Raw genomic sequence first — 19,519 nt, 5'->3', positions numbered from 1 at the left:
CTTGGAACCGACAACCACCTGTCCGCTTGGTCCCCCGAATGCGAAGACGCGTTCACCACACTGCGCCGTCTTCTTACCTCACCGCCCATACTTCGCCACTACGATCCGAGAGCCCCTACCGAGGTGCATACTGATGCAAGTGGCGTCGGCCTCGGAGCTGTCCTGACTCAGCGGAAAGATGGTTATGAGGAATACGTCGTGGCGTATGCGAGTCGGGTGCTCAGCAAGGCTGAATGCAACTATTCCGTTACGGAGAAGGAATGTTTAGCGATCGTCTGGGCACTCATGAAATTTCGACCCTATCTGTACGGCCGCCAGTTTGATGTCGTCACGGACCATCACGCGCTTTGCTGGTTGTCGTCTCTTAACGACCCGGCCGGCCGCCTCGCCAGGTGGGCTCTCCGCCTTCAGGAGTTCGACATCCGCGTTGTATATCGCTCTGGCCGCAGGCACATGGACGCCGACGCTCTATCTCGATCTCCTCTGCCCACCGCCGCTGCATGCTCATCCGTGCCTGAACCCGTCCTCTCGCCTCTTACCACCTCTGATATGCTTGCGGAACAGCGCAAAGACCCGTGGCTTGAGTCGATCATCGACGTCGTGACCAACGCTCACACTGCTGTGCCTTCGCGCACTCTACGCCGCCAGGCACCCCATTTTGCGTTCCGTGGTGGCCTGCTCTACCGCCGTAACTACACGCAAGATGGTCGACGGTGGCTCCTCGCGATACCTCGCCATTTACGTTCTGAGATCTGTGCCTCGTTTCACGCTGACCCACAATGTGGCCACGCCGGTGTGTTGAAGACGCTTCAAAGAATATCTCAACGTTATTATTGGCGGGGCATGTACGGGTAAATTCGCCAATACGTCCGCTCCTGCATCGCCTGTCAGCGACGCAAGTCTCCCGCGCCCCGTACGAGCGGCCCCTTGCAGCCATTGCCGTGCCCGGCTCGCCCATTCGATCGTGTTGGCGTCGACCTCTACGGCCCGCTGCCCTACACGTTATCTGGGAACCGCTGGATAATTGTTGGCGTCGACCACCTAACCCGATACGCAGACACCGCCGCACTACCCGCTGCCACTGCTCGTGACGTTGCCCACTTCCTGCTGCACAATTTTGTTCTCCGCTATGGTGCGCCGCTCGAGTTGCTCAGTGATCGAGGCCGTGTCTTTCTTTCGGACGTGGTGGAAGCCCTCCTCAGAGAGTGTCGCATCATTCATCGGACCACCACTGCCTACCACCCTCAAACTAACGGGCTGACTGAGCGCTTTAATCGCACTCTCGGCGACATGCTCACCATGTACGTCTCGTCAGATCAGTCTAACTGGGACGCTGTGCTGCCTTTTGTGACGTACGCATACAATACCGCAACCCAGTCAACCACCGGATTTTCCCCTTTCTACCTGTTGTATGGCCGTGAGCCGTCCTCCACAATGACACGGTTTTGCCGTACACTCCGGACGCCTCCGAATGCACGCCCCTTTCCGAACTCGCCAAGCACGCCGAGGAATGCCGTCAACTGGCCTGTTCTTTCACCTCGGACTCCCAAGGTCGCCGAAAGCATGAACACGATGCCCATAAACCGCGCACGCTTTCTCTCCAGGTTCATTAGTTTGGCTTTGGGTCCCCTCCACTACACCAGGGCAGTCTTCGAAATTTCGCAGAGAACATCATGGCCCTTACCGCGTCGTCGAATCAACATCCCCTGTTAGTTATATTGTAGAGCCGCTTACACCCTCTTCGGACTTGCGTCGTCGCGGCCGTGAGCTTGTCCATGTCAGTCGCCTCAAGACTTATTACGACCCGCTCCTCTTGCCATCACCAAAAGGTCGCCAGGATGGCTCCTCTTCCATCCCGGGGCCATTGTAGTGAATTACAATGAACGCGCATGAACTATTATGAATGCGCCTCAGGTTGCCTCGATGGCAGACGAAGAAGTTGACGACGAAGTGTGCCGGCGCGCGGCTCCAGCTCTCTGGCTGTGTTGACTGACTGTGATTTTGCTGCCGTCCGCTCAGCTGTTTGGTGAACTGTATAGCTGAGTTCACTAGTACGCGAACCCCCTTTCAATATATATATATATATATATATATATATAGGATGCGAAATTGAGAAACGCTTCGTTTATTTGGAGTCGACGTTTCGGACAGAGCCTGTCCTTTTTCAAGACTGTTTCAAGGACAGGCTCTGTCCGAAACGTCGGCTCCCAATAAACGAAGCGTTTCTCAATTTCACATCTTATTTAAACTAGCAACTAAGTACTTTTATCTTATTGTGCTATATATATATATATATATATATATAGCACAATAAGATAAAAGTACTTAGTTGCTAGTTGCTATATATATATATATATATATATATATATATATATATATATATATATATATATATATATATATATATATATATAGCAAACAAGGGAAGGGGATGAGGGGCTCGTTATAAATATGAGAGAAGCCAACAGCCACAGAAACCAAGGGGCACAGGGGATTTTTAATTAATTTATTTATTTCGTGCTGTTGTTCGATTTAGAATATTACTGAATAGGTTATCGCTTAAAGCTAATTGATTAGAAAAGCTTTTCTAATTTGGGGGGAAATTTGTCAACTGTACTGATCACCTTTGTGCAAAAATTTGGGGGACACCAAAGCTTCGCCTTTAAGGGTATGACACGTTAGCGTTAGTGGCTTCTGTCTTTGGCTCCCCTTGTAGTTCGCTGGCCTTGAATTCTCTTGCTAAATAAAGTTTTTCCATCCAGCCATTGGAGCGCGCAGATAGACTTCCCGTGGTAAAATTACGAGCTCAGAATACTCTTTAGTGCATCTTTAACATACCTTCATGAGTATAAAGCGATAACATGACCTATCATACATGTCACTTCCGGTTGTTCAGTGCGCATCGGCTGTGGTTAATTGGCGACCTTAAATGGTGACTCTAATTAGTGACGAAGTGTATGTGGTCTACTCTGCAGAAAGAGCTGCATGCACAAGGCCTCTGAACTATTGCACTGTACGAACGCTCCACAAGGGAATGCCCTTACATTGTATACCGACTGAATAGAGATGGGTGGTTCATACCACTTACGGGCGTATGGCGAGTTGTGGCGTTTGATCCACGTCAGTGATCAGGAAAAGCTACTAGCTCTTTTTGGAAACCTAGGTTCTCCTCTTGAATATGAGCGTTAACTTGCTTTGCTGGTGTACTCTAATTGCGTGTGTAACCATGACGATCGTTCTGTACAGAGCAAAAGTAGCGATATCTTGCACCAATGAACACGCTTTTGCTACTAGACAATGGGCATTGTGGGCGACGTCTTGCTCCTGCATACATGTCCTAAGAAATTCTGAGGCAAGGAGCAGGCACGGAGTAAGGCTGCGTTAAGGCGTCGGTGCTCGACTTACAAATCATTTTCGCTCTTAAAGCTAAGATCACTAACAATAAAATTACTGACACCTGACACCAGAATATGCCAGAGAAGACACTGTTCTGGAGTCAAGAAATTTTCTGACACGGCCTATGATTTCTCATCTCTGTAACAGTTTTCGCGTATTCTTTGCCTTCAGGGCATCACGTGAAAAATTGGAATGACTACTCTGAAAAGCTAAGAAAATCGTACACTTTTTGTAGGTCTATTTTTGTTCTGTAATAAAGAAGAATGAATCAAATTCATTCTAGAAACATTATCTTTTATTTACGTAAAACTCATAGTCATGCATGCAAAATCAATTTCTACAAATTGTTTTGCTAGACTTGGTACTGCTACTGTTGGGAAACCCAAGACGTGGCCCACGGAACGAAAACAAGTTTTTGGTAAAAATTAGCTGGGGTAAAGTTTGCCGTACTGATGCATTGCACCATGATTTTTTTTAACCAACTCAGAGACGTTAGAACGCAAAATATCGGTCACTTGTTGAATGATCCGTGCCCGTATGGACCGGATCTACGTATCTCGGGCTCTCCTTACCCGACGCATGTCATGTTGCGGAAAGCCAGTGTCCTTCTCTGTTCACAACATGGTTATTGTGTTTCTTGATAAATGCACCTGCACTAAGCTCCAACCTCGCTCGGCTTTTTGGAACTTCAGTGCTATGCTAATAGCCGATGGAGACCTTACAGCACGTGTAAATTTGGTTTCCAGTCCTGTTTCGCAAGGTGAAACAGCTTCAGACAGGTTTAACAGGGAGTGCAAAGCATAGGTGTTGAATTTGGTTCTGTAAGGTCCCACTTTAGAAAAGCTGAAGCGAAGCTGTTGCTGCAGACAGTTCATAACCGTCATGATCTTGATTGTGGCAAGCCTGATTGGTGAACGGGGGGTGGGGGGGGGGGGGGGGGAGGAATCGCTGATGTGGGCTGGCGGTTTCAAGTTTGATGCGAAATGCAAAAGGGAGGCCCGTATTCAGTCGGCACTGTGAGCAACCGTCTCGTCGGGCTTAGCTTGATGAGTGGCGTCTTGCGGTTGCCACGAGAATATCAGGAAATTATTGCGGTAGCGCTTTGGTCACTAACACGCATTTAATAATTCCAACACGCTCACCCTCTGAAATGGGCTTCACAAGTGAGACGAAGCCCATTTCTCAGGATGAGCGTGTAGTGTGCTGCGCTATACCCCAGCACGCTCGGCTTGCGTGCGGGGATCAGAATTCGGCCGCTACGCGATCAGATGTCGGCAGTGCGCCGTCTCGGCTTGCCGGCGGCTCTTCTCCCTCCTGTCTGAGCCAGTCTTCTTAATTTTATTTGAGGTATCAAATATAAAAAAAAAATCTGTGGACAACACACACCAACATCTTGTCTAGGATTCCCCTTTCAGAAGTGCTCTGCAATAAGTGGTCCTGTAGATTTAGCATAATTAGAGAATTCCATTGATCAGCAGCGATTTTCAAAGACTGCAGTGCCTGATGGCTTTTCTGGAGAATTTTAAAAGGAGTTAGTCTCCCCTAGAGCCTAGCCCTACTTTATAATTTCACCACTAGTCCAGGTATCTTAAATACCATATTCCTGTCGAATTAGAGCATCAAAGAGAGCTGATAAAGAAAAAGTGGAAATTGCAGAGGCTATAGACCTATGACGTTAATAATGTAGATAAAAAATCTGCTGAATTATTGGCAAATCGGAGACAGTTTGCTTGTCGACTTTGATTGGACTTCATCAAACATCTCGCTGGAAGGGCAGTTCCATTCAAAATAACCTACACACAGTCGAAACCGGACGTATCGAACTCTAAAAGAATCGCGAAATAATTCGTCATCATCGTCATCAGCAGCCTGACTACGCCAACTGCATGGGAAAGGCATGTCCCATCTTGACAAAAAGCTTCGTGAATAGTTCGGGCTAATAGACCATAATTTCACTTTGGTAAATGCCATGTTTCAAAGAAAAAATAAACTTATTAGGAGCGTTCGCCATCGAGGCACATTAAAACTACAACGACCGGCTTGCGACTAAATTGTAGCGGTTCGAGGACTGTTCGACCATTTTTTTCTTTTCGACTAAACTGCTTACGGCTACGTCTCGACGCTCTCGGCCAATTGGAATTTCGTGACAACACCGGCTTTCCTCGAGACAGGACCTCTAATTCTATCGGAATGAAATCATCGTGCATAAATCTTTGCTTTCCTGCTTGCGAGTCGCTAAGTATCAAGTTGGAGCCAATTTTTAGCGATGCTTTTTGTTATTCTCGCAATTACTGCAGGCAACTACAACATAAGCATGTGCCATCTGCGTAACCTTCCATAACATGCAAGCCGGATGGGTTGTATTTGAGGCATCTGTTGCTTCACCAATAGCTCGGGCGGAAATGGTTGCTGCGACGCACCTAATTTTTCAATATTTTTGTTCGAATCTATTTCTATCAATTACCTTTGGTCTGCACACGGTAAGGGAGTGGTAGTGGCGCCGTTAGAGACGGTTACTTTCTTGTGCTGAGAAAAGACGGAAATCGGACGGACGGACCGAAATTTGCGGACAAAGGAAGGCGAAAATTTAACGGTAAATTGAGTTCCTGCGTTGAAATGGAAATCAGACATGAATGGCGCGGTAGCGACACGACAGCTGACTCGAATAGGAAGGCCACGAACGCTAGGAAAAGGTATGACTGCTAATTCGAGGGTGATGAGAGAGCGAGGATGACATGAACTACTGGTGTTATTGTATAAGAACACTTTGATACCAGAAAAGCAGCGCTCAAAAACGAGAAGCACCGAGAAGGTACAGTCAAGCCGGAATGAAACGCGAACACGCATATGTCATACATTTCTGCTTTGCAGCGAGATATTCCTTTACAACCTATTTTCGATTATGCATTTCAGTAGGTCCTTTACCCAGGCACATGAATCAGGCTAGTTGTGCACTTCAGCTGAAAGTAGGCAGGTAAAATATTTTGTTTTCTTGACATGCTCTGTTCGCGTTTCATTCCGGCCTGACTGTACAAGTGCGGTGAAATGACGCGAAGATCTTAGTCGCAAGCTGCGGTCGAGTGAGGGAAAGCGAGGAACACGCTAAACGGTAGCGCCTCCAACATGGAGCACTGCTAGACGTTCACTACGACCTTAGACACTCAGCGGTGGAGGAAGGTTATCCGGTGGACGAGTTTGCGCTTGAAGTTAAGGTTGATCATTGGGTCACCGTCCTTGGCGACTGCCCGAAACGCATTCGCCATGAGACGAGTGCATAAAGGTTGGTTCATTGACAGCGCTTGGCGGCTGTTCATGGCAAAAAAAAACACGGTGTAGTGCCTACGCATTGCTGCATTGGGGTAGTCCGTGCGCAACACGGAGAAGACCACGATTTTCTTACATATGAATAATTATGCAGCTAGTTATCCGCAGTAATTTATTAATGTTTGTTGTATGATATCTCGGCACCATGCGATTATATTGTGTTGTATAAAATGTCTTGCTTTTTGCGCGATCACCTGGTTAATCAGTTCTGCTTATAAGAAAGACGCACGTGTAGAATGCTATACAAACGTAGTTAAGTGCACCCCCATTGCTCAGAGCTCCAGGTCGTAATCTTTACTCACTTCGCATATCTCTCCTCTGCATGCGAATGTGTTCCGTGGCCTTGTGCCTTGGAAATGAGCCAGTAGCGATAGCAACCATGGCCACACTGTGATAGCTGTGGACAATTTTGAACATGTGATGAGGAAAGTCTTTTTTGGGAGACCGCTGAGTAGCATCTACTGAAAGTGAGATGCTTATTCGCAGAGAGAGGCACAGAGGTCTGCCTGAGTTGTGATTCGCTGCCCTATTGCGTGAGCGGCAAGTCAGACTTATGCCTTTCTTTTTCTCTCCTCGCGAATGTTCTTGAGCATTCGTTACAAGGAAGTCTTTGGAAGCTTCACAGCGTAGATGAGCGACGAAAGCAGCCGAAGTTTCCTTATATTCTAGGTACTCAACAGGGCGATGGACAACAAGAACTTGAAAGGAAGCAAGAGGGGATTACGGCTGACTTCAACCGCTGTTCATTACAGGAAAAAGCGCTATGAATTACGGGAGTAAATATGATTTCAAGTCAGCAGCTGTCCTATCTTCTCCTCATGTTTGTGTTGTCCACCATGCTGTTGTCTACCGCGAATTGATAGCGTAGCCCTGCTATGTAAGTTGTCTTTTAAAGAGAAGGTTTTTATCCTGAAATCTACATTTTGCCGCTCCGGTGATTTTTATTTTATTTGTACGCGTATCATTCGGGTGCGAAGAAGCGACATCGAAATTCTTTTCTTTGACCAGGAAATCACGAGGGTGTCTTCAAATGGCATGCACCATCTAAGTATTTTTTCTCTGAATCCTGCCTTGTCATGATTAGCTTCTACAAGCAACTTTCGTCGAAGATCTTGTAGGTGATGTTGAAACCGCACAGCAGTTCAAATACGTAATCGCAACATGGGTGGGGCATATCAAGTTCGTGATCTGTGACCCACATGCTGCATCCAACACCTGCGAGACAGAAAGATGACAATTTTAGAGTGAAAGAACCACTTCACGGTGTGAAACCCAACTAAGAACCTTGAGCCGTCCCTGAACTTAAGGGTGCAAAATAAAATAAATATTGCCGCGGCCAGGTTCTGAACTTGCGGCGGCGCGGACACATCAGTTTTGCTGGTCACTGCAAGAGAGCACTTTGGTATTGCCGCACACTCTGGCACTCTGCATTGCACGTTGTGGTCGTCGTCATCTACTTCCATCTGCGGAGCGAACAGATCATATCCACTTAATCTGGATCAGAGCTTAACTGAGACTAATATGGTGTACGATCCAGCAAAGAAAAACTATGAACCAACAAGAGTAAACACATGCTTTGCACGTCTACTTAGTATAATTATTTTTTGCACTCTGAATAAAAAAGAACCAACTATTTAATGCTGATTAACTACCTGTGTACAGGTAGAATAAAAATACCAAGATTTAGGAGAACAAAAAGTTTTTGGTTTGTATCGGTCTTGCCGTTCATTTTAACTGACATCATTTGGGCTGGCCATGCTATGTTTAATTTGGTTTATGGAGGTTTAACGTCCTGGGGTTCTGAGGGACGCCGTAATGAAGGTCTCCGGAAAATTTGGCCGCACAATGCAGCAGGGTATTTCCTTCTTGGGATGGTTTATTTGTTGTCTGCGAGGCTTGACAAGACAACACTCACGCTGGCACGCACACGCACGCACACACGCACGCACACGGGCGCACACGGGCGTACATATGCGCGCACAAACAAACACACATCCATGCGTACGCACGCACGCACACAGACACACAGACACACACACGCACGCACGCACGAACGCACTTAAGCACGCGCGAGCACACACAAACACACAGTTACTCTTGTCGCCCTTCCGAACGGCGCACAAGAAGTGACAACAGTAGCTCTATCATAACCACATAAGATATTCTGCAGACACGGTACCCTTAAAGCTGACTTTCTAATTGGGTACATTTGGTGCAACTATAATACACTACATTGATGACCATTGCGAACTTAGACGAACTGTACGCAGCCGCGGCCACTTTGAAAAATGCGCTGTTTGTACCCGCAAAATACAGGTGGTCAAAGGCTTTTGAGCTCGAAGTAGACACTCTCATGACAGGAGCTGGAAGGGGGTAGACTGCAGCTGTCACAGTTTCTTACTCATCAAGAAGGAGGGTACGATGTCTGGCGGGTTTATATCTTTTTTTAAATTTTGCTACCAGACAGCTTGCCAGATTTTATGTCTAAAAACACGGGATTAATTATACTGAATAGAGCAAATACCAACATCAGTTACTAATATTGGTCATTGCGAGTCCTTGTTATGGTAATGCAGACATTCTCTCTACATCCAAGTTATGTGCATGGGTAGCCGACACGGAGCTTCTGGCGGCAAAGTACAGCTGCACAGCTGCCCATTCGTCGACATATATTGAATGAAGCCTGAATATCGGCACTGCTGTTTAAGCAGCGCTAAAACAGCAGCTACTTCGTTTTGCATCTTGGTTATAGCGCGCTACTAAACAACACAAATGACAGACGAAGAAAAACACAAAACAAACGAAGTGTTGCGTGTGTATTTCATCGTCTGCCGTTTGTTATGCAGTAGCGCCATAACCAAGAAGCTGTTTTGCGTACTTGTTCAACTTGACTGGAAGATCGAGGCAAGGTGCGCCGCCCTGATTTCGTTCTGTACTGATGATACTTCTACGCCATGTGACACAAGCCACAGTGGCTGATCAGCGCTTTAGACTGAACTTAGTGGCAGCGGATTGTAGGCGGACAAGGATAAGCAAAGGAAATCAAAACTAAACACAGTGGAAACGAGGTGTAATCGAATCGAACAGGCGCTTTTTGACCCTGTGTGAGATTGTGTGAGTGCTCTGTCTGCACCATCATATTTTTCAAGGCCTAGATTACAACGGAATTCAAAATTCGGTGCAATGTCCTAGCGGCTCGATGGAACCCGTACATATGTGACCAGTCGAAGTAGTGCTGTTGCTTCAATTTCGCGATTTTCCAGCTTCCCACTTTTTCAAACGCTTTAAAACTGGTAGATTTCCTGGCGCAGAGCAGAAGCACCTCAATATATATCGCTGCTTCTTTTTTCTGTGCAGTGCTCCTTGAAACCTGAATATACGGCGGGTGAGACGAGGAAGCATTTACTGCGCTGACTGCGGGTTCATGTCACACGTGGAAGCAGTGAGACATTTGCCTTGCGTTTTCTGTCTTGAGAAATCAACCTTGCCTGCCCACTACATTTCATATTCTTTTCCCCCTATTCCCCCCCCCCCTCCCCCTAAAAAAAACGCGGCACTTTCCATTTAGCCAACCGCACTAGTGGTCCCTGCGAAAGCAGTGGTATGAGGTTTCAGTCTAACGCTGATTCTGTGATTGACCAATTTGCAGGAAGCATTTATCGTGTATTGAGCGCGTGGATCTCAGTTGCTTCCTAACTAGTAACCAATTTTTGATACGTGTGGTTGTTTTCTGACACGACTAAAAAAACCATCACCCATTTCCACGCATGAATATGAAACGAGAGTTTCAGCTGAAACGTCCAATGCAGTCGCCTTGTGTCTTAGTGCGCAAAACCATGTCCATGTTACTTGTCCCCAGATTGAAAACTCACTCAATCGGTACCTTTATTAGTATCCTCTCCGTTTCCCAAGGCTATTCTGATGTGAAAGTTCTATAACTGTTTTTTTTTTTGTGCCGGCAAGCGCAGCCAATGTTCAGGACCCCCTGGCTATGATTTCTGAGTCTTGCGCCCAACTGGCAGGCTTGTTGCGAAAACATCGAAAGCGCCGTACAGCGCGTACGTACCGTTGTTGATGTAACCATGGCGGACAATTTTGCAAGAATGGCAATCTCGGTACGCTATCGTGAGGTTGATGCTCTTGCCTGGGCCTGAAAAAGTGCAAAGCAGGGTATAAAATCCAAAAATAACGAGAGCATCGAGGACACCAAATTCCGTTATCTCAAGCGCACAGCAGCCTATATCCCGTGTTGAATTCCTAGCTCGTCTCACAGATTACGAAACGGCAATTTGATTTAAAAGCGCCTCAACATCTAATCTAAGAGGAAACCCACCGAAGACAGATTAGAAATAATTAGTGCGTTGCTCTTTGTGAGCGCAAAGAAAATGGCGAGAAAGAGGTTATTTTGATATTTTTTTTCTATAGATTACCACAGAGATATGAAGCACTAACACAAGAAGAAGACACGCAAGACAGGACGAGTGTTCTTTCTGTCTTGCGTGTTTTATTCTTGTGTCCGTGTTTCATAGCGCTGTGTTACTCTGTTGAAGAAAAGCAATGAACCCGCTTGCCCATTCCAAAATCCTCATTAATATATTAACCTTAACACATGGATTCAGAATGCACTGGTAATCGATTCAAAGTTTAAAAACGTAGCGCTAATATTTTGCGCCGTTGGTAATGAGACCTTTCTATATGATTTTAATTCGTTGTCATTAAATTTCCCGTTTTTCATGTTAGGTGGCTTTGTGAATGGATTCCAAGAGAGGGCAAGCGTAGCATGCGGCGTCACACTGTGGAGCGAACGGATGAAATTAGAAAGTTAGCAGATATAAGGTTGCCCCACCTGGCCCAGAGAAACGCTAATTGGAGGGATATGCGAGAGGGCTTAGTACTGCATATAGAGTTAATATGCTGACTCTTGAGGAAAAGCTGCACATTGAGCACATTTAAACCAGCGGGCAACGCATGAACGCCGTCATGATCCAACGGCTTGTGCGTTGCGAGCTCTTTGGACACTTCCTAAATCTGCACAAAGAACGGAGTTGGAACCTGGCACCGTACTCCGTGGGAAGATGGCGGTATGCAGAGTGGCTCTGAACTGGTGTAAACTTGCTGTAAACACAGGAAAAATCATCGCGTTTGGAGCATTTATGAAGGTATTCAGCGTCGCATACTGACTGTAACTTTATATACGTGCCTTGCTTCTTCTGAAGTCTTCTTGAAGGCAAGTACCGCGATTGTGACGCGCTTAGAGTGTATTTCGTCAGTCGAGCTCGCGGGATTGCGCATGTCCTCTGTTGCCGAGCGTAAATACACGTCAGAAATTTGCTTTGAGCCCAAAAGGACGAACACAATTCCGAAAGGAAACGAATTCCCAAAGTAAATGGAGCAACTGCTGTGCCTGGTTTATTTTGAATGGTCAGCTTTTTGTTATAGTAAGTGTCGAAGGCTTGTTAAACTACCGCTGGCCTCACGCACTTTTTTTTTCAACTTTATTCTCCGCCGAGGTAGACGGTGCCGTTTTTTCTGGCGCGGGACGAGCTCATAATGGGATTTTTCGTACGCAGCAACGCTCAAAGCTTCATTACGAACGCTTGAAACACGGTGAAGGCAGAAATGCACGGAAGAGAGTGTACCGCTCGAGATTCCTTACTTTCATGTCTAGCATTATGCACACTAAATTGTGGGTGCTTGTTTTTTTTGTTGTGGTGTGTTATTGTTCTTTTTTTTGTTTTGGTATTTTTAGGTTTATGAATTATTTTGCTTCGAATTCATTACACTACTTTTTATAGGAATTCTCGACACTGCTTTTGCTAGGAATTTTTTTATTCCTCTATTTGGTTTCAAAAACCATTTTTCAGAAGCTAGTACCGCTACAACTTTATACGCATCGGATAAAAAGGGTTCTGAGATTACATGCATGCTGCCTTGTTTTTATGCCGATTTCCTGTCACTGGCTGTGTTCGGAGCGATAATGCGCTGTGTCGCTTGCTTGAGCTGATGATTATAAGTGTGCCGCTTTTCCGTCTACTAAACACGTGGTAGTGTGCGCATGTGTAGACCTCCTCTTGTGCGATTGTTGTGGCGCAGCCGTTCATTTCAACAATTTCACCTTTACTTAACGCATGCATTAGTGCTGGAAAACGTAATACAAAACACATTTAAGAAAGAACACCGACATCCTTTATACGTAGCAGAATTGTGTACTCTGTCGCGCAGACTGACGGAATGACAATAAGAAAGCCGAATAATGTGAAAAAGTAAACGGCAGCAAGGCTGGTTCGCTTGGTGTCATCCGCCTTTAAAAAAAAAATTCCGAGCGGGAGACTTTTGTTCACACGCTTTGCAGTACACAGTTGTCGCAAAATGTGCAGATGTACCATTTCCCACGTTTACTCACAGATGATGCGACATGCCCGATCCTTTTGGAGCTTCTGTCATGTATACAACGGAAGAAGGTGGCATCGCGGTTCATGAGCGCGCGAGTGATTCTTTGTCGTATGCAGCTCCTTGTATTAAGTGCCTTAATATTAAGTGCCTTGTATTAAGTGCATTAAGCTGAATCCCCTTAAGCAATCCAAAACCAGTCTCGAAAGCAGCGGTTTGTGATCCCAAACTTCGAGAGCGTTTACTCAGTTTACTCGCGAACATTGTTTACAGTCGTCCGACATTAAAAGAAAGGACCACAATCATGCTGAACTTTACAAAAATGGTTTAAAACATTGGAAATACGTGTAAGAGTGACCTATAGCTATTTTTTTTACCGCAGTTTTCCGGGTTCAAGCTCAAAGTTTACCGATCCTTGAATTAGCTAGAAAAACTGTGCTGGCAGAATAATCTGTTGTACGATGGCGCACAAGAGGACGACTTTAAGTCGTGGACCACTTTGCTAGCTTAGCTTTGCCCGTCTGGTCCTGCACTGAATTTAGGCTAGCTCTGATGATGCTGACGCCGCTTAAACGGAAGCAGTATCAATGCAAGGACGGGAAATACTACGCTCAGAGGACCACAGATATCTGGGAGTGCGGAATGACGAATTAAGAAAATATTTGCATATCCATGAAGTATATTTCAGGTTGTAAAGTAAGACGAACGCGGCCATAGGGAATCTTAGAGCATTATGGGCGCACAAAATATTCGATGTGATGCGAGGACTACGGAAGGGTGTGATGGTTCCGGGGCTGACATTTCCTAACGTGGTAGCTGCACTTGAAATCCTAGGGGCTAAAAGACTAGAGATTATCCAAAGAACGGTGGGCGATTAACTCTAGGGGCCCATGGAAGGGCAGCAGGTGAAGCTGTACGGGGGATACGGGTGGCCGTCCTTTGAGGTGCAGGAAGCACAGTGCAAAATACCGTTGAAGACAAGAAACAAATGGATCAGAAGAGGCGCGCCGCCAAAGTGTGCAGGTAATTTTAGAGTAAAAATGTGGGCATGCAACGGAGGAAAGGAATAGAAAGCTTACGACAGGCAACGCAGGCAACAAGAAGGGAAAGGAAGTTATCTGGAACATAAAAAAATAGTCTGAGAAACCGAGACGGCTAACTGGAGGCAAGGAATGGGAACAAAGGAATAATTGCCTGAATACAAAGCTAGAAAGACCGAAATAGGGATGGGAACGGAATACGATACTTTAATAGACAGTGAGTGCCCTTCTATTTCAGGCTAGATTAGGTTGCCTTAGAGCCAAGCAATAAAGAAGTATGAACACGGAGATGATATTTCTGCAGCATGCGGCAGGACTGTAGCTGTATGTGTATGCACTGTAAGTGCATCAAAATAGACGAGCCGTTGTGACTGATATCAGAATAAATAACATTAACGCAATGAAAAATCACGCCCAGTTTTCAGTGCTTAGGCGTGTTGCATGATCCTTCATGGCTGCTCAGAAATCGCTCCAGTTCCAGGCAGCTTCGGCCTGGCCTCTGCCTTTATTTGCACAATGCGATGTAGCATTGCGACCGTAAGACAAGCACGCAGCAGGTAGAACGAACACCACGCTAGGTTTCCTCGGGCGCTGTGATCAAGTTTCATTTTCTTGAAATTTAAACAGTGCAATATTTTTAGACGAATGCACAGATAGACAGGACGGGTGCTGTCTATCTATATGTGTATTCGTATCTATCAGTGCACCTATCTACTGTGTATGTCTATCTGTGTATTCGTCTAAAAATGTAGCGCTCTTCAAATATCAAGAAAAGAAAATGCATCTCCAACTAGCCTCGCAACGTGTCTTACTAAGTTGTTGTCAAAGAAAGCTTGAGAGTGAGAGACATGTTTCCCTCGCCCTCTTTATCCTCGTCGCAAGCAAGCGGCGGCGCACACTGGCGGGGGCATCGCAGCGATAGCGGAACGGAGCCGCTCCTGGCCCATTTCACAGCGGCCTGAGGTTTACCGACCAAGACTACCTGTAAACGAAGGCCAGATATTGGTCGAAATGCACGAAGCGACTACTAGGGCTAAAGGGCGGATGCATGCCGCAATAATGAAGCCTACAGCAATATGAGGGCAAAAAATGTACAAGCACACTTCCAAATAATATTGGTGCCACGGCTTACATTCAGGAATGATGTTTTGTGCCTAATGACACGAGCTCAGTGGGGGCTATATATAAACCAGAGAGCCGCTGGGACATTAGCGTTGAGCGCTCACTGCAAAACTGGAAATAAGGCAGGAGAGTGGGATGTGGCCTGGTTGTCGTTTGAAGCCCGGGAAGCGCAGAGCAAGATAAAATATCACAATGGCTGCGGACATCCAAAGCAAGCTGGCAGGCCGCTAAGGTATGTTCTAGTCCTTTACAAGAACGCGCGTTCTCTCTTTGTGGAGGAAAATGACTGAAAACAAGCCAATCAGTATGCAGCAAACAAGAAGGCGAAAGCAAAGAGCTCGAAACTCCGCTTGAAAAGATCTAGAAGGTGTGAACTGGATTAATTTCATGAAAAAGAAACAGAATCTGCGCCGGTACACAAAATGGAAAAGGGAAATCCGGAAGTAATTGTTAAACGATAACTAGAGGCAGTGTCCTGATGTATAAGGGTCTTTAAACCCTAAAAAAAAACGGTAGTCATGTCAGTAAAACACAAACATCAGCCCCTGGACTTTTCGTATAACCTTCAAGGAAATCAGCTAAGCCGAGCAACTGAGTACAAATACCTAGGCCTTACTATAACCTTAAATCTCACATGGACAGCACATGTAAACACAGTTGTAGGTAAAGCTAACAATAGGCTAGGATACATCAGGCGTATGCTTAAGCACGCCTCCCCTTAGACAAAGTTATGAGCATACAAGATGTTGGTCCGTCCTATACTGCAATACGCATGTGAACATAGCATTCGTATACCAAAACTTTAACTCTGAAGCTTGAACAAGTCCAGCGACGTGCTTTGCGTTTTGTGTACTCATTTTACCGCAGGAAAGAATCCGTTACCACACTTTCCAAACGAGCCGACTTGCCTCTCCTTGAGATTAGAACGGAACAGAAGCGACTGCATCTGTTATATGATATTATGCATGGCATGGTAAATGTTGACAAACAGCATTACATACAGGATGACTTAACGCGAAGAACCCGTCATAAGCATCGGAAATGTGTGACAGAGGTGAACTTTTCGAAGAAGTGATTCAGGCATTCATTCTATCTGCAGCAAGACACTGGAAAAGACTCCCAGAAAATGTCGTTATAGCCCCAAATAGCGAACAATTTCGGTGCCGCTTGAAGAAATGTACAATATTGCAAGGTAATACTGTCGCGGTTTTTGTTGTCATTGTATAATTCTGGTTGCCATTTTTGAACGTGTGCCGATTGCGGTTGCTTAGAAGAGCACACGTGTGGTTATTATGTACAGCTCTGTGCACTTGGCTCTGTAGTTGTTTGTTTCAGTGCCCACCCCTATCTAGGTCCGAACCGATAGTATGGACAAATAAATAAATAAGAGAGGTTAGTGTGTCTTAGAATAAGACGTTTCAAAAAATAAAGCTAACGAAGATCATGAGGCATGAGCAGTGGGTGGTTAATTTGATGTATAAATTGAGTATACTACGCTAGGATATGGCAGTATTTATCCACATGTCGAGGCAGGCACATATGGTATCCACTAGTCCGTAGGGTCCCAATTAACAGAGGCAGTGGTGGCAACCGCCAAGGGCATTTTGGAGCAGGCTTTGTAGCGGGCGATAATTGGATTGGAGCCGGCCGACACTGAGAAATAATGCAGAAATGCGATTATGTTGTTTACCCTAACTAGTGCAACGTTTAAAAAACGAGAATGCTCTGCCTGCAGATCTTAATCAGTAGTTCAGGGCTGTAAGCAGTCGTCTTGACCAGGTCCGCATAGTTATCACTGCACCTAAATTGCCAATTGCTCAACAAAGATAAAGTATATATTGTTAACGCTGGAGCAAAACTTTATTTGTGAAAGCTGCTGAGAAAGTTCAGCTTTCATTCGGTTCATATTTCTTGTTTACATTTAGCGCTTTTTTTTATTTAAGCTTAAAATATTGCCAGCGAGACTTGATACGTGTCACAGGACTGTATACTCTCGGGTCGCAATTTTACCAGAACCCTGAGACCTGCTCTGATTGATGGAGGTCAATTACGGAGAGCCGCAAATAATAAACAGGTCACTATCAGTCCCAGCATCGGCCACAGCGATCGTTCTAGCATGAGCACGATCATTTTGCTTTGGTAGCATCACGATGCTGCGGAGGAATGCTCACGCTCTGGTGGCCACCCTAGCCACGCCGTATAGCACCGATAATTTTTTTCAGTCGAATACGGCCATGCCTCTCGCGACGACGCTTTTCGTCGCACATACGTGGCATGCGACGCAAATAACAGCGCCATTTACCTCCGCTCATGGTCTAGGACATGCCACGCCTGTACCAGGCTTCACTGCTTTCTAAAATATTTAGTTAAAGGGACACTCAGGACTGGGAAGTTGGCCTGACAGATTACCATGTTCTAAATAGAAAGGTTTTCTCTGAGAACGGAGCAATTATAAGCTATAAAAGGAAAAAAAAACCCTACCGGCTCATTTCGAAACTAAACAGTGCGTCGACGGTTATTTGGGCGCGAATCCTAGAGGTTGCGCTATGCCGCTGTTTCCTACACAAGAGTGATAACAGAGTTCTTTCTGAGTATATTGGACGTGTTTGAATCGAGTGGCGGAAAAACATTTAAGTGCAATTTCCCGGCCAATAAACAGGTGTCCCGCTGTTGAGAGAGCATCAACACATCCAAAGCGATTCGAGCTTTACTGCGGACATAAAATATTAAGTGTGTCTGAAGAAGAAACCCGGTTCGGATTATTTTCTTGCACTAAGACTACAATTAATATTGTTAATTGCGTGGTTTAACATTCCAAAGACACACAGGTCATGAGGGACGCTGCAGGGCAGGGCTCTGGAATAGTTTAGGTCACGCGGGGTTCCTTAACATGGACGGACAACGCACAACACACAGGCGCCTTGGCGTTTATGCATCCACTGAAACATGGCCGCCGCGGCCAGGATAGAACCCGGGTATCCCGGCTCAACAGCGAGGCGCGCTAACCGCCAAGCGACCGTAGTTGGTTTGTAATTGACATGCTCACATGAAACAGCAAATCCGGTAAGAACACAAGCTCGAGATGACCAGTGCACACTGTGGCCACAGCATGCCAACCCCGTCATTGTAAGTTTTCATTATGAACTCCTATTCATACGAACCAACTATATACCCCGAAAGGTTGAATTATGTGGCTCTGCTGTGCAAACAGACCAAATTAATTACTCGTTAGCATCCAAGTGATACAACTACAAAAGAAATCCAAACAGATTTCACGGACACCTCGCAGTTGAAGAAAAATTCCTGATCCGGAGTTCACAGCGAGCATGAATGAGATCCGTGAAATAGAGGTATCAGGTCTAAAACGTGCGAAACATTACTCGTCGGCACGCAAGCCCTATTAAGGCTCTTCAAAAGCACTGTTTTTTTTTATATGCCCTCTCCGTGTTAGTTTCGGACAATGTTGGCAGCGTCGTCGAGGCAGATATGCAAAACGCATGTATGCCGCGTACTAACAGTAGAGAGTAAAGGGCTAATAAGTTGAACGGGGCGGATTTGGGCTCTCTGGTTCATCTTTCGTCGTACATTGAGAGAAGAAACCAAACTAATGCCTCTATATTTTCAGCGGTTACCAGCGGCACCTCGGATTCGCCGCAGTACTTGGTTGCCGAAATGGCATTTTGGAACAATGCCATCAAAAATCATCTATTTGTATCAGCATGTAGCCTGCTTAGTGAAATGGCGAAGGTTGGCGCAGGGTGGCGCAGCATTCCAACCACTTCAAAGATAATGTGATGCATTCGTCGCAAACAGTAGTAGACGCAGTTAGCGTCGCTACCCGGTACGGTTTAGTGCGCGCCGCCGCTGCGTAAGCGGAAAAGGTGCCGACGCGGCAGGTGTGCCCGCAGCCGCCGAGCACGCCGCGCCTTCTGGCGCTCTCAGGGTGTTCTCCGAGTACGTAGGGACGGTGAACAGTAGGCGGTACGCGACAGTGATGGGTGTACGCGCCCTGCTAAAACTGTCTACCAATGAACAGTTGGAGGATTGGTGGCTTAAAAGCAGGGCAATAGTTCTAGATGCCAGTTCCGGATTTATAGCTGGTATAGCGTGAAATCAGTGCAATATTGGTTGGCGAAATATTAAAGAGCGCAAGCGGAAGGAGGATCCGAACCTGCCGCCTGCTGGATTTTTTCATATTTATTTATTTATTCGACTACCTACATATCGCCGTTTTGGGTGATGTAATG

At 45.9% G+C, this 19,519-nt stretch overlaps 1 protein-coding gene across 1 annotated transcript in view; it reads right to left on the bottom strand.

The window, feature by feature from the left end:
- Positions 1 to 3,755: 3,755 nt before the first annotated feature.
- The window catches only part of LOC149361083 (uncharacterized), a 33,078-nt gene continuing 17,314 nt past the window's right edge, over positions 3,756 to 19,519 (bottom strand). The window contains exons 4-5 of the mRNA XM_089569452.1: positions 10,787 to 10,870; positions 3,756 to 7,935 (exon numbers count right to left, since the gene is read on the bottom strand). Of these exons, the coding sequence (XP_089425578.1) occupies positions 7,808 to 7,935; positions 10,787 to 10,870 (212 nt within the window). The 3' untranslated portion in view covers positions 3,756 to 7,807. The remainder of the gene's footprint in view (positions 7,936 to 10,786; positions 10,871 to 19,519) is intronic.

The sequence above is a fragment of the Amblyomma mixtum genome, chromosome 2 (assembly GCF_055824585.1).
Source record: "Amblyomma mixtum isolate Tamu chromosome 2, ASM5582458v1, whole genome shotgun sequence".
Classification (NCBI taxonomy): Eukaryota; Metazoa; Arthropoda; class Arachnida; order Ixodida; family Ixodidae; genus Amblyomma; species Amblyomma mixtum.
This window is presented reverse-complemented; position numbering and strand designations above follow the sequence as displayed.